Raw genomic sequence first — 14,050 nt, forward strand, 5'->3', positions numbered from 1 at the left:
GCGCGCGAACCATAGAAAAGAAAAAGCGTTGAATCGCTATTCGGAAAAGCTGCTATCATGATATATGAGCGCGTTTGGAACCGTTCCAAGACAAACTTGTTGATGACCGTTTACAAATGGAAATATTGGGCCCACTTACTTGTACCAGGCTTCGTACGTGGCATTGTGGTCGTCCATTTTCAACACGCACTTGTTGCGCAGCTCACCCTTGTACACTTGCAACGCGAAAAGGGCAAACACCATCAGACAGAAGATGGTCAACGTCATTACTTCCGCCAATTGCTTGAACGAATGCAACAGTGCGTTAATGATGGTCTTCAGACCTGAAAACAACAACACATAATTTTTAATGATTCAAAATACGCCTCCGCATAAATGAAGAAATTATTTAAATGACTATACTAATGTGCACACGGCTTATTAAAAATAAATAAGAATCGCTTTATTTAGAAATAGTTAATTTCCTCCATATAAACTAATTTTACGCTAAATTATTCACAAACAATGGGCAATCTATTCACATGGAAAAGGCGATAACAGAAACTTATAAATACATTTGTGCAGAGTAAATATAATCCAGTGAAAAACAAAGACGATTGATTCCTTTATATTCAGATATATTGACGCAAATCAAGAATGCGTTTTGTGATTTTTCTGGTGGTCCTCAGCGTTTTAGCCGCGTTTATGACCAAAGTCGATGCCGGGAGAAAAGCGATGGTACACCACGATAGTGGCACAATTATGACTCCCGGAGTCAGCCGCATAGAGGGTGGCAATAAGAGGAAGACCGCTGGCAGTCCACACAGACGTCATAATCGTCGTCACAACATGGGGGCCTACCCCCAAGCAAGGAGACATAACTAAGCTATTCTAATGAAATCTTAATTTCAATAGATTAATTAAATAAAACAAGTTTTTGCTGTATATTTCGTACTTCATTTACAATATCTTTACAATATCAATAGTTTTACAGATGTCGTAGAACACAAAGTAAGTGCAACAAAAGAGAATATATTAAATGATTACGGATCGATGAAAGGTAAGTTCAGATTAAATCATACTATACGTCTAAATTTATACAAAGATAATCTGATTGTTTAACATTTGTTTTGGCATAGCTTAAAAATTCACGTGTTAGATCTTCAACCAGAGTTTCTGTACAATTTAAATCTGAAGCAACGACACATGATGGTAAAATGGGTAAGTCACAACTTAATAACGTTCCTTTTGTGCTTGCAATCCATGATATTATTTTATCCAAACAAGCACACTTCAACGGATTTCCATCAACTAACAATGTCCCAACTGTCACTTTCTGCATAAATTCACGATCCAAATAATTGATTAGATTTCCACTCAATAATAAACTATCTAAAACCACTTCTCTCTTTCCAAATATATCAGCTTGAAGATATTGTAGTTCGTTATGGCGTAAACTTAAAATTTTCAAATATTCAAGATTTTTGAAACTATTTAAAGCAATTGACGATATTTGATTGTCATCTAAAAATAACTCTCTTAACATATGTACGTGCATAAAATTATTTGATCCTATTTGTTTAATTTTGTTTGTATTCATATTTATAGACTGTAAGTACCAACAGAACAGAAACCAATCAGTATCTATTTCTTCTAAGTTATTTTCATGAAGATCCAGCTTTTCTAATTTATTCATGTTGGCGAACCCTTCCATATCACTTAAATGGTTAGCAGACAAGTTGAGCACTTTGATCTGTTGACGCACCTGACGCTGAAAGACCGTTGATGAGAATGTTGTCAAGTTGTTGTCCGTGATGTGGACGTGGCTTAACTTCGGTAACTTGTTAAATGCTTTACTTTCAATAGTTTGCAAATCGACAAAGTTTATAGTCAAGTGTTCGAGTTCTTCAAGATTTTCAAAGGCACCTTTTGGCAGTGTTCTGAATTTGGATCCGTTAAAGCCATCGATTTCCATCTTAACTGGTTGAAATAAAAAAGCATTCGAAGTTATACAACCGGATATGTATTCGTCTTGAAGCAGCTCACTTCGTTTAACACTGTAAGTCACCCGGATGTTTTTAAATGATTCACAAGATTTAGTTTTGTTTATATGTAAACAAAAAATAAAAAGCGTACAAAATAAAACGTTGTTTTTAAACATTTTTAAGGAACCGTATTTCTTAGCACTTGTTATTTATTACGTATTTGTTTTTAATACATTCACTGCATGACCTTAGACTCATGAATTATTAGTATTCGTAAAGTCGAGATTTACACAGTCTCGATGCTCGGAGTCGAGAATTCTCGCTGCCAGGTCGAAAAACTTATTATTCGCAAAGTCGTCTGTGGTGGGCTTGCATTCAATGCTGAGTATCTTGGGAAATACACAGACTGGCAATTGGTCGCAGCCTGTACATCCATCAGAGGTTATCAACGATCCTCCCGTGACATTTAACCAGTCACTGATTTCTTCTAAACAATTACAAAAGACAGGATTCCCATCGATTTTTAACTCTTTCAACGTCAGCTTATTCATAACATCTTTGCCGATGTAATTTAAACTGTTTGCGCTCAACATCAACATGTCCATACTCAACACATTCGAACCAAATATGTCAGCGTTGATAACCTTTAACAGATTGTGTTTCAACGACAGTTGTTTCAAGTCCTTGAGTCGCTCGAATGTTTTCGAGCCTATTTTCCGTATTAAGTTACTATTTAAATGAACATGTTTGATTCGTTTCAGATGATGAAATGTTTTGGCATCGAGTTGTTTTATCAGATTATGGCTAAAATCCAAAATACGCATTGCCGAACAGTTCACGAACCAATCTGGTTTGATTTCGTTGATTAAATTATGTCTCATTTTGAGCTTGTTGAGATGTACCATGTTTTGAAATCCGCCGACAGTAGTGATTTTATTGTTGTTTAACATTAAAACTTCCACAACTGTTCCACGATTGAAGGTATCAGAAGGTACTTCTGAGAAATTGTTGCCAGTAATATGCACTTCTCTTAGTCTAGGTGTGTTACGCAAAAAATATGCGGATAAATATTGAACACTGCTGTTTTCCACTTTGAGCACTTGTAGTTTTACTAAGTTGCGAAAAGCATCTTTTCCCAATTCAGGCATTGTTTGGTTGATTACTCGAATGTCTTCAGGAAGTTTATCGCCTAAGTTAATTCGATCAATACAACTGTTCATTGTTATTCCACGATGATTCTTTCTATTTTCTAGTCGCATTTGGATTTTCACATCTTTTATAAAATCACAACAATTTACACCATACAAAACCACTAGTAAAATATAAGTTATTGCTGCGGTATTAATTGATAACATTTTAAAGGTTAATTTATCATTAACTGAGATGTTGCTTGACGCTTTGGTGCAATATAACTGAGTTAGTTCTGCTTCAATTATTTGTATTAATACCGTACAATCAGCAGAAATAAAATTCATGGAAATATTGTTGTTTGTTTTGTGGTATTTCCAGAGCATTGAATGGATTATGCAAATTCTGCGGGTATTGGTATTTCCAGGCATAATAAATAATGATTTATCAAGAAGTAATAATGACCTCTTTATGAGCCAAGTTGTGGAATGTTTTGACCTACCTGGCAGTATGGATATCGTTTTGAGCGCTCGCAGCACGCGAAACGTGCGCAGCCCGGCGAGATTGCCGACCTCCATGCCTATCGTCGCGTACCCGCTGGAGATGACGACAAAATCGAGCCAATTCCACGGATTCCGAAGGTACGTGTATTTGTTCAGGATGAAGCCCTTGGCGACGCTCTTGATGGTCATCTCGCAGGTGTATATGGCTAAAAAAACATACCTAAAACAAACAAATTGGAAAATATTAATCCTAGCAAATATTATTTGTATGTTACGCTTTCACGCAAGAACTACTGGAACAATTTTGAGAAAATGTGGCATGGAGCTAACTTTAATATCGAAGAATAAAATATGCAACATTATGTTTTAAAAATATAACTTGAAGAGTGTAAAATACGGCATAAAAGTTGAGTATGATGAAAAGTATGATAATTTAATCATAGTTATTTTTATATAATTCGAATCGAGATGACGTTATATAATTGTTAGAATTAGTCATTTCTTTAAATTATTTTTATTGACGCGATCGACCCAAAAAACAAGTAGATAATTACGTACGACTAGACTACTTTTTATTAAAACGAATCCTCAAAAACTAGTATTGAATAATTCCAAAATCAATAATAAAAAAACGCATAAAAATCATGAGATAATATTACGGACAGATCATGTATTTAATAATTTGTTCGTGATTTTATGATTCATCCATCGCTTTCACATCGGAAATATTATTTTCGAGCATTATCGCTTTTTATCTCCTTCCACGCTTCGGTTGGATCCGATGTAAGTGGCAATAAATCGAGACGTAAAAGCAAACGGCCTAAAAAGTTATGTCTGACGCGTTTCCATTCGCATTTGCTCGCGCTCGGAAATTCCCAAAAAAACGCACTTACATAAGCTCGTGTGTAGTAAATTCAAGCGATATTACAATAACTCTTTGCACCACACCAGCAATGGACAAAAAAAGATATGTAAGAAAAATCATACGCTTGAAGCATAGCTACATGGTTTTACGTAGCGAATTTTTTGTTGGTTTGGGAATGATGAAAATGATTCTAGTCGTGTCAGGGTTGATTTAGAAGAAAAGCGCCGACGGGGACGTCGAGCTAACGCGGCAGCTACAACTATACTTCCCGACGGTTGGGAAAATGCAGCAAATGAACACGAGAGAAGATTGCACGCTACATCACCGGGGATAACGTTGGATAATCACTAACTGTGAAGGATAACCTGGGTTTATTTATAATTGCAAGTGTTTTAAGAAATAAGACAAATATTATTTTCTTTTTCGATAAAATTCAGTATATTTCCGTCAATTATATTCGTGTTGCTTTTAGCAAATTAAACAAAAAAAAAATCATGTGTATAGTTCACACGCGGTAGCAGTGAAACCTTCAGAACACTGCACTGCGAGAGAATGAGACAAAAGTAGTATCAGGAGTGGGATAATATGAAATCATACCGATTCTAAAGAAGTTTTCATTTCAAAAATTTAAAAGCATTCTGTACCATTCTGCTATCCTGTATCATACCAAAAAGATTCGAGTGTTCTTTGATTTAAAATGCATTTCAGAAATTGATTTTTTTCTTTGTATGAAAACAATGATTTGTGTAGTATAATTGCAACAATCCTTTGTCAATAAGCCAAAATAGCTCAGTTGGGAGAGCGTTAGACTGAAGATCTAAAAGCCCCTGGTTCAATCTCTTTCGTTTTTATTGTGGTCAGCAAAATAACACCCAGTATCTCCAGAACTATATGACTTTTTTACAGTTTCTCACCGCCATGTTAAAGTTAATGAGCATTTCTGAAAATGCTCAAAAGTGTTTTTTTTAGAAAGTAGCACTTTACTTCGTAAAGTAAGTAGAAAACACCCTGTATCTAGAGAACGAATTGACAGTTTTACAGTTTGTCACGCCATATTAAAGCTCGAGAGTCCCTCTACACGATGCAGATGTTGTCAATCTTCTAGTCCTTTTAGAAGTGCCCCAAAATTTTCCTTGAATATTGGACTTTTTCAAAAAAATTAAAAACATGGCGCGCAAAATACCCTTTATCCCGCAAATTAATTGATTTTTTTAAAAGTTTGTCACAACAATTTTAAAGTTCAAAAGTCCCCCTATACAATGCAATCCTTTTCAATCTTCTAACCAATCCGGAAGTGTCCTAAAATACCCTTTGAATATTGGCATTTTTCAAAGAAATTGAAAATATGGTGAGGAAAACACCTTGTATCTCGCGAACTAATTGATTTTCTTAAACTTTATTACCGCTATTTTAAAATTCGAACGTCTCCCAACACGATGCATACCCTCCCGATCTTCGAGGCCTTCTGGAAGTGCCGTAAAATGTCTTTCAAAAACTGGCATTTTTCAAAAAATTTAAAACATGGTGTGAAAAACACCCTGTATCTAGATAACTATGTGATTTTTTTGAAGTTTTTTACAGCCATCTTAAAATTCGAGAGTATTTTTACGTGATCCGTATCTTTCCAACCCCTAACCCTTCCAGAAGTGCCCTAAAAGCACCAAAATAGCTATTTGTGTCCCAAAATTGCATTATTTGGTCAAATAACAGAGTCGAACTTTTTGTTAAAATTTTTTCAGAGTAGAATTTTTCTTAATTTCATTTTGTCAAAGAACAAGGTCGAATTTTTGTGGTCGAATAACAGGGTTGAACTTTTTCTTAATTTTTTTTGTCAAATAAATTTGTTTTGCTAGAACAACAGAGTCGAACTTTTTCTTAAAATGTTCCCTTCGAAATATTAAATTAAAAGTTGCAAAGTTGAATTTCTGAATGACAAAACAGTAATTTAATTTTAAATTATATAAAAGTTATTCATTATGAAAAATTGGCGGAGTCGCCTGACGTTTGAAATAGTTGTTTAATTAAATATTGAGAACTACTTCATTGTGTAGAGGGCTCTTAATGACACAATTTAAATAACTGTTCACCGAATAGCAGTAAGAAATTTTGCAGTAAATCTCATTAAATGAAATGTGCACTCTCATCGAGACTTAAGAATCAATTATCTCAGGAACTAATAGAAATAAACAAAACCAAAAATACCCCGATGTTCAGCATCAAATCCTAGATAAGATAACATTTAAAAATTTGAAATATAACATGTGCCTAAATAAATTTCTGCTGCGATTTTCTCGGAAAATAATAAAGATAGAAAAGAACTTTCTTCATTTTGTTCATGCCGTTATAAAATGGCAGATTTAGTTTTTCCATTTTCCAAAGTTGACCAAAGACCTCTCAAAAGATCAAGAGGTTACACTTGACTCTTTTTGGATTCCAAAATTTTTAAGCTAGAAGAAAATGGAAAACGCTAATCAATTGAGGTTTCCACGGGGACGAAAAATATCAAGTCAGTTTTCCGATAGCATAATTATTTCTGAAAATAGGTGGTAAAATGTAAATTGATTAATTAAAACCACCTCTCGATTTTTCCCAAATATTTCAAAACGAAGTAAGACATCACCAGGATTCTATTAATCCAGGTTTGATTGCCTATCTTAATTAGTTTTCATGTTATTGACCATTTTAATTAATACGTAAGTGTTGATAACTGAAAATTTTAAGATGTTATATAATGTAAAATGCAATTCTTCATACAAATATGAAAACCGTTTTTCTCCATCTCTAATGGTTTTCACCATAAGTGCGAAAAACTGGTTGTTAAGAAAATAATGGACAAATCGAATAAACCAGTTTTTCGCATTCATCTTGAAAACCATTAGAGATAGAGAAAAACGGTTTTCACATTTGTATGTAGAATTAAATTTTACATTATATAACATCTTAAAATTTTCAATTATCAACACTTACGTATTAATTAAAAATGGTCAATAACATGAAAACTAATTAAAATAGGCCAACCAAACCTGGATTACTAGAATCCTGGTGATGTCTTACTTTGATTTGAAACATTTGGGGAAAATCGAAAAGGTGGTTTTAATTGATCAGTTTAAACTTTACCACCAATTTTCCGAAATAATGATTTCAAAGTTCAACCCTGTTATTCCACCAAAAATGAAATTTTTGGGACAAAAATGGCAATTTTTGAAGTGACTTTTAGGGCACTTCCGGAAGGGAAGTAACGGTAAAAAACTTCAATAAAATCAAATAGTTCTTAAGATGCAGGGTGTTTTTTGCACCATGTTTTCAATTTTTTCGAAAATAGCCAATTTTAGAAAGGAATTTTAGGGCACTTCCGAAAGGAATTGAAATAGTATGCATCGTGTAGAGAGACTCTCTAACTTTAGCATGGCGGTAAGAAACTAGAAAAAAGTCATATAGTTCTCGAGATACAGGGTGCTTTCCACACCATGGTTTCAATTTCCGAAAGACCTCGTAGATCGAAGGGATATGCATCGTGTAGGGTGACTTTCAAACTTTAAAAAAGCGGTGACAAACTTTAAAAAATCTATTAGTTCGCAAAATACAAGATGTTTTTCACACCATGTTTTAAATCTTTTGAAAAAATGCAATTTTTTAAGGGCATTTTAGGGCACTTCCGGATGGGCTATCAGATTGAAAAGGTATGCATTATATAGGGAGACTTTCGAGCTTTAAAATAGCGGTGACAAACTATAAAAAAGTTTATTAGTTCGAGAGATACTGGGTGTTTTGCGCGCCATGCTTTAAATTTTTGATAAGAGTTTTGGGGAACTTCTAAAAGGGTTAGAAAATTGCCAAGGTATGAATTGTGTAGAAGAATTCTTGAGCTTTAATATGACGGTGGCAAACTTTAAAAATGTCCAATCGTTCACAAGATACAGGGTGTTTTCTACACTAAATTTACATACTTTATGAAAAATGTTACTTTCTAAAAATGGGCAAAGGTGGGGGCTTGATAATTGATTTTAACGATTTTTGACAGTGAGTATCTTCTGAACTAAAAGAGATAGCACTCAGAAAATTAAAGATTATGGAAGATTGGAAAATTCTCTAGCAGATAGAAATTTAAATACAAATCATGTATGCAGTTCACACGCGGTAGAAGTAAAACCTTCTCTGCACTGCGAGAGATTGAGACGAAAGTAGTTTCAGGAGTGGGGTAATTATAGGATTTATTTATTATAATATTGGAACCAAGTGTAAAAGTTATGTAATATTTTTCTGCCGATATTCACGACACTAATCGGCACTAGTTTTTGGCATGTGGCATTGTGGCTTGTGGCAAGTTACGAAGCATCGTACAAATCGGAGACGAAGATAATATTAATATAATAATTAATTGTGGGCTAAACCATATAAACGAATATGTTTGTCTCTTCTTAGTGTCGTTTTATTAATTTTGAAATCACAATGATTCTAAAGAAGGTTTCACTTCAACAAGCTGTTTAAAATTAAAAGTGAGATCAAAATTTTCTTAACCAACCTGTTCGTTTGTTCGGTTCGAAAAGTTTGTTATTAAATTTTTAATGAAGTTGCTCACCGCAGACGGCGAACGCAAAAGAAAACAAAAACTGATACAAAAGACGAGCGAACGCGTCGATGCGAAGCCAGTTTTCCTCGAGCTTTTCACAGGATTAGTGCAAACTTTGTTTAAACTGCAACGCTTGAGGGCTTATTAGAAAAGTTAATCGTCACAAAACGTACAAAAAATAAAAACCGTATTTGTGCTTCTTATGTTTAAAATTTAAATTTTCTGACAAGTGTCACCAACACACCGGAGTGAATTTAATTGCTCCGTCTTGTTTGCCTAATTGTTCTCATTGCTCTCCAATTGATTTTGATTGTTTTTCAATTGTTTTGTCATAATTGGTTTTAGTGCACAATTTCACGGTCTAACGACTCGATTGTACTTTTAATTGGACGCGTTGCGAACTATCGACGTTAATGAGATGCTTGATTTATTATGAAAATGAACTTACTCGGCTTCTTCGATCGTTTCAGTCATGGCGAGGAAGACGCAATTGAGCAATATTGTAGCCATGACGAGATAGTCGAAGAACTGGTTCGTGCACAGGAAGATGCACGCCTTCCGGTAGCGGCTCCACGGGCTGAACAAGAAGAACGAGCTGGTCGCCGTGAAGCGATGGATGTAGTTCTTGCGAAAGCGCTTCGACACCACGCAAAATGTCTGCAACCAACATTACATAATTAATTACATTGCAACATAAACATAACCTCAAGCATGTTATGATGACAAGTTCATCTACTGAAATCTGTTGCAACAACTTATTAAGACCGACTAAGACTTTGTTGCTGAGGTTGAGGGCATCTGCATAAAATCAGCATCTATTGCTATTTGCATATTGGCAGCAGTAGTAAACAGCAGAAAGGCGACTTGGCGGCAGCTCATCCGCCCGGGAAAATCAAAATCTCCGACAGTTTCAACAACATTTGCATTTTCCATGCTTCAATCGCATTTCTACAAAGTGCATTTGCATCCAATGACATTTTCTTGTTTTCTTTGATTTGGTTCACTTCAAGAATCTAGATGCATTTGTTATTCAAATTGTGATCTTATTCCACAATCTGCACAGATTTTTCTCAATTTAAACCTCGTGGATATTGCGAGGATAGTTTAATGAGTTACGAATAACTTATTGTGAGATAATTTGGATAGTTTGTAAGTTTACTGTTTGGACGTTTCGCAGACTGGACAAGACAAGACTTGCGAATCACGTCTGAGCGCTCAAAGTGAGCCGGATGTGTGGCAACGACTGAAGTTGAAGCTGGTTGAAAATGGAGATGAGAAGACATCCGTGATTCTGTAGTGATGTAGGAGGTTGTTTAGGAGTAGAGAAGGAAACAGCAATATCCGCAGGGGATGTTGATGTAAACAGGATGGCATGTCACTCCATGAAATTAATATTCATATTTGTATATGAATATATCCTTATATTATTTTGGAGCAATACTTTTAAAGTAAAAGAAACGTCAATAAGCATTCCGAGCAATTTTGATTTACTTCAATAAAGAAAATGTATTGGTGTAAACGGAATTAAACGAATATTAATTTTATTAAAAAACGAGGTAATACCAGCGTTATTACTAGCAAAAACGGTGTTCTGCAATAAATTTCTAAAGCACTATAAGTTAAAAGTACTTTAAAGTCATAAAAGAGACGCATTGGTATCAAATGGTTTTATAGAAATCAGCATTTGTACTACCATTGTATTTCAAGAAATCAGAAATTTATTAAAAACACTTTAGCATTTTTTTCTTAAGAAAAAATTGAATTAAATTTTTTTTTATGTATTTATGTATGAATTTTGCCAGGAAAAATAACTGTGTATGCCTAATTCATCCAGTTTTGTTATTTTCTTGAGTGTTGTTTGCACTAGACGCCGGAAACTGCTGATAAATAGCAATTCTAACATTTGCACAACGGAAATCTACGTTTTAAATAAATAATTCACCACCTATTCTCCGTTACAACTAGACAAATCTCCGCTCTGAATTACACGAGTTACGTCCAGGCAGCAGAATTACCTGCACTCTCAAATATTTATAATTGCTCGAATGTGCAACATTTCAACCTGTGTTTGCCTTCCGCAACTTTTCACTATCAGCAATTTTCATTACAAAATGTACAAAACTTGTAATTTTAAATATTTGTTCGTAAATTCACACAGGAACAATAAAAATTTATAACGAGCCGTTAAAATACACCAGAAAGCGATAACAGAAACGCACACAATGCGAAAATCGCTTCATACAAATAAAATAAATACCAACTCGCTGCAACAAAACGATCGGATTTCGTTTCAAATCTGGGATTTTTTTTCTTTTATATGGGTGGTGGAACACCCCCGAGCGACGTTTACACACTCGGACGCGTTTGTGAATTGCCCGCGCCCGCAAACAGCCGGAAAAAGCTTTGCCGAAAAAAGCTCCGGCGCACCGCTTCGAGCGTCGCGTCGGAAGTTGGAACTTCGAATCGATGGTTTCCGATCATCCATTTTCATTCCGGCGACGTGCGCGGCGACGGTCGAAATTAAAATAAATTAACCGAATGTGTGCAAGCCGTGCGACACAAAAAAGAACGGAGGGAAAGTGGTAGAGAGAAAATTAGAAAAAAGGGTTGTGACAGGGTATTTAATAGTATCACCAGGTAGATGTTGATAAAGACATTGTGTGTAAATGTAAATGCAGTTGGGAAACCTTTTTTCAAATCGTATAAATCGTTTGCTTAATGCGCCGTGATACGGGTCGATTGAACGGGCATTTTTGGTTATGTGCCGTTTTACAAAATGGCAGTCAATGGCGTTATTATACACCATGATAAATTTTGCGAAGTAATATAGAATAATGGTTTTTATATATATTTTTTTTATATTTTTTGTTGATTTGTAAAAAATACCAAGGATGCATTAAAAGAAATTAAGGACAAAAATACAGTTGCCCAAGTTGGGACTTTTTCCATTAGCGGGTGGCTAACGAACCGGTCGAGCGTGGAAATTTGTGAGTCGAATGTGACTCGCAAACCCTAGAAACCGAAAAAAGTGAAAAGTCGAACGAGTCACAAAAGTTTCCGAAGAAAATTACAGAGCATGCCTAAGCATCGATTCGACGGGCCGCAAATTAAACGCCTTCGAGTCAAAAACAGAAGTAAAAAATTTAATTAAAAACCAGAACAAGAAAAAACGAAAAACCAAAGCTTGCGTTAAAAATATACAAAAGAATAAACACAGTTTTAATTGAGAACAGCGTGTAATCAAAACTTTTCCGCGCAGAAAATTCACAGTTTTCACTCTATATTAGTAAACATACTTTATGCGCGAATCCAAAAAGAGCACAAAACAAAACTCAGAAAATTACAAAAAATGCGCGCATGTTGTTGTATTTTTTTTCTCTCTGAAGTGTATGCATCGCGATAAAGTCCGTTTTGATACTCGGATTTTTAGCGTCCTTTATCGTTGCGTTCGTTTCTCGTTTCTGTATGGAGATATGACATGAGTGACATGTTAGCGCCCACATAATTTCCAACTTTACGGATTTTGGTGTGATTTCCAGCGCATACAAATACGAACGAAAAAAATCCCTTTTTTTGCTGCGAGAGTTTCAGACAGCGTTGAATTTTTTCATCCCACCGTTTTGTTGAAAAGTATAATAAGTACTTTTTGATGATAACATGTTAGCAGCTTTACTCATGACTTTTATGATCAGAGTTTATTTTAATTTTTACGGATTTTTTACGGAAATATTAATTTACTACCATTAATTGTGATATAGTGTAATATAAAAGTGATATAAAAATAATTCTTGTATTTTTTTCGAAGAATAACTGCATGAATATAAAACATGTTCAAATGTGATATTTATTTGTTTTTGTTTTTGGATATTTTTTGACGCAGGCAGCAGATGTTTGTATACACATATGTGAAAATTGTGTTGAACATTTTCCTGCTCGTCAAACATTTACATACATTCACGCAATTCTGTTCACGCACAATGTTTATTTATATATTTTATTGTTTAGATTTTCACTTCACACTCAACAAGCACAGCTATCAATTTTTTTACGCCAAGTGTAAAAGTAAAATTTTGTTATGAATTTTTATGAACATTTTTCATTTCAAGATATTTTATTGTATCATTTTTGTGGGTGAATTTTTGTCAGTTTTATCACATGATGAAGAATGCACGTCATTTATAAAACGTAAAACGCGGTACGTGAAATTTCGCAAAGATTCGAGACGCGAGTCTGCGGCAAATTTCGAAAATTGCAATAGACAACGTGGCCACGGATGTAATATGCTAAGCTAGCGCAGGCGAGTAAAGTAGTCACAGCTGTAACGAGATAAGCGCGAAATTCTCACAGGATTTTCCGCATTTCCTTGGGTGCGGTGTGGGAAATTTTCCCGCATGCGGCAAAGTTACCCCTTGAAGATCATTCCACTTGTTTTAACCCCCTGCTAGTGTCGCAAACACTTTTATGATGAAGGAGAAAAGTGTTGTAACACGAAAAACACGGAAAAACTTCTAAGACACTTTCAACTTTACTTAAAATATGCACTAGTAAAATTTCACTCGTAAAATACAAAATGGCGTCATTATTCAACTTCTATACTGTGTCAAAAAAAAATTGAAAAAATGTGTGTAGAAATGTACACACTATAGGATTACAAATGTAGGCGCCATTTTGTCATATGTTCACACACGTTTCCAGGTGTAATAAGGTCAAGTAGCATTACAAGCATTCATTCCAACTCGCGTCGTGTCAAGTGCGTCGAACTATCAAGTTTTTCACTTTGTCCGACATTCGTAAGCTAAAAATAAAACTTGACAACTCACATAGTACTCATGTAATCTTTCTACGCCATCTATATGTGTCTTCTTCAACTAGTAGTACAGATTAGTAACACTTTAAGCTATTCGATTATTTGTCCATTGGCTTTAAGGGGTTTTTAAATCGTACGCAAAAAATGCTATACTCCCAGTGTGCGAGGCGACATTGACACCCTTAAGGGAGCTGGAAGTCGAGTCTCAGGACT

General features: G+C 34.9%; 2 protein-coding genes and 1 long non-coding RNA gene across 8 annotated transcripts in view; 1 reads left to right on the forward strand and 2 right to left on the reverse strand.

Annotated features, from left to right (window-relative positions):
* NaCP60E (Na channel protein 60E) overlaps positions 1-14,050 on the reverse strand; it is a 72,655-nt gene that overhangs the window by 12,409 nt on the left and 46,196 nt on the right. For all 6 annotated transcript variants that reach the window (XR_010549650.1, XM_065310531.1, XM_065310532.1 and 3 more), the window contains exons 2-4: positions 9,479-9,687; positions 3,595-3,815; positions 140-323 (exon numbers count right to left, since the gene is read on the reverse strand). Coding sequence is in view for 5 of the 6 variants with exons in the window: in XM_065310531.1 (XP_065166603.1) it covers positions 140-323; positions 3,595-3,815; positions 9,479-9,687 (614 nt within the window). In the remaining variant the exon portion in view is untranslated. The remainder of the gene's footprint in view (positions 1-139; positions 324-3,594; positions 3,816-9,478; positions 9,688-14,050) is intronic.
* Positions 914-2,220, reverse strand: LOC135797939 (leucine-rich repeat-containing protein 15-like). Its single transcript, XM_065310540.1, has one exon. It carries the CDS (start codon positions 2,138-2,140, stop codon positions 1,061-1,063), a length of 1,080 nt encoding a protein of 359 aa, XP_065166612.1. The 5' UTR covers positions 2,141-2,220; the 3' UTR covers positions 914-1,060.
* Positions 3,611-3,973, forward strand: LOC135797946 (uncharacterized). Its single transcript, XR_010549652.1, has 2 exons — positions 3,611-3,733; positions 3,792-3,973. It is a non-coding gene; the product is annotated as an uncharacterized lncRNA (long non-coding RNA).

Source organism: Atheta coriaria, unplaced genomic scaffold, assembly GCF_025399875.1.
Source record: "Atheta coriaria isolate IRGN ID8LTWV9N9 unplaced genomic scaffold, Caltech_Dcor_3.1 hic_scaffold_9_pilon, whole genome shotgun sequence".
NCBI classification, from domain to species: Eukaryota; Metazoa; Arthropoda; class Insecta; order Coleoptera; family Staphylinidae; genus Dalotia; species Dalotia coriaria.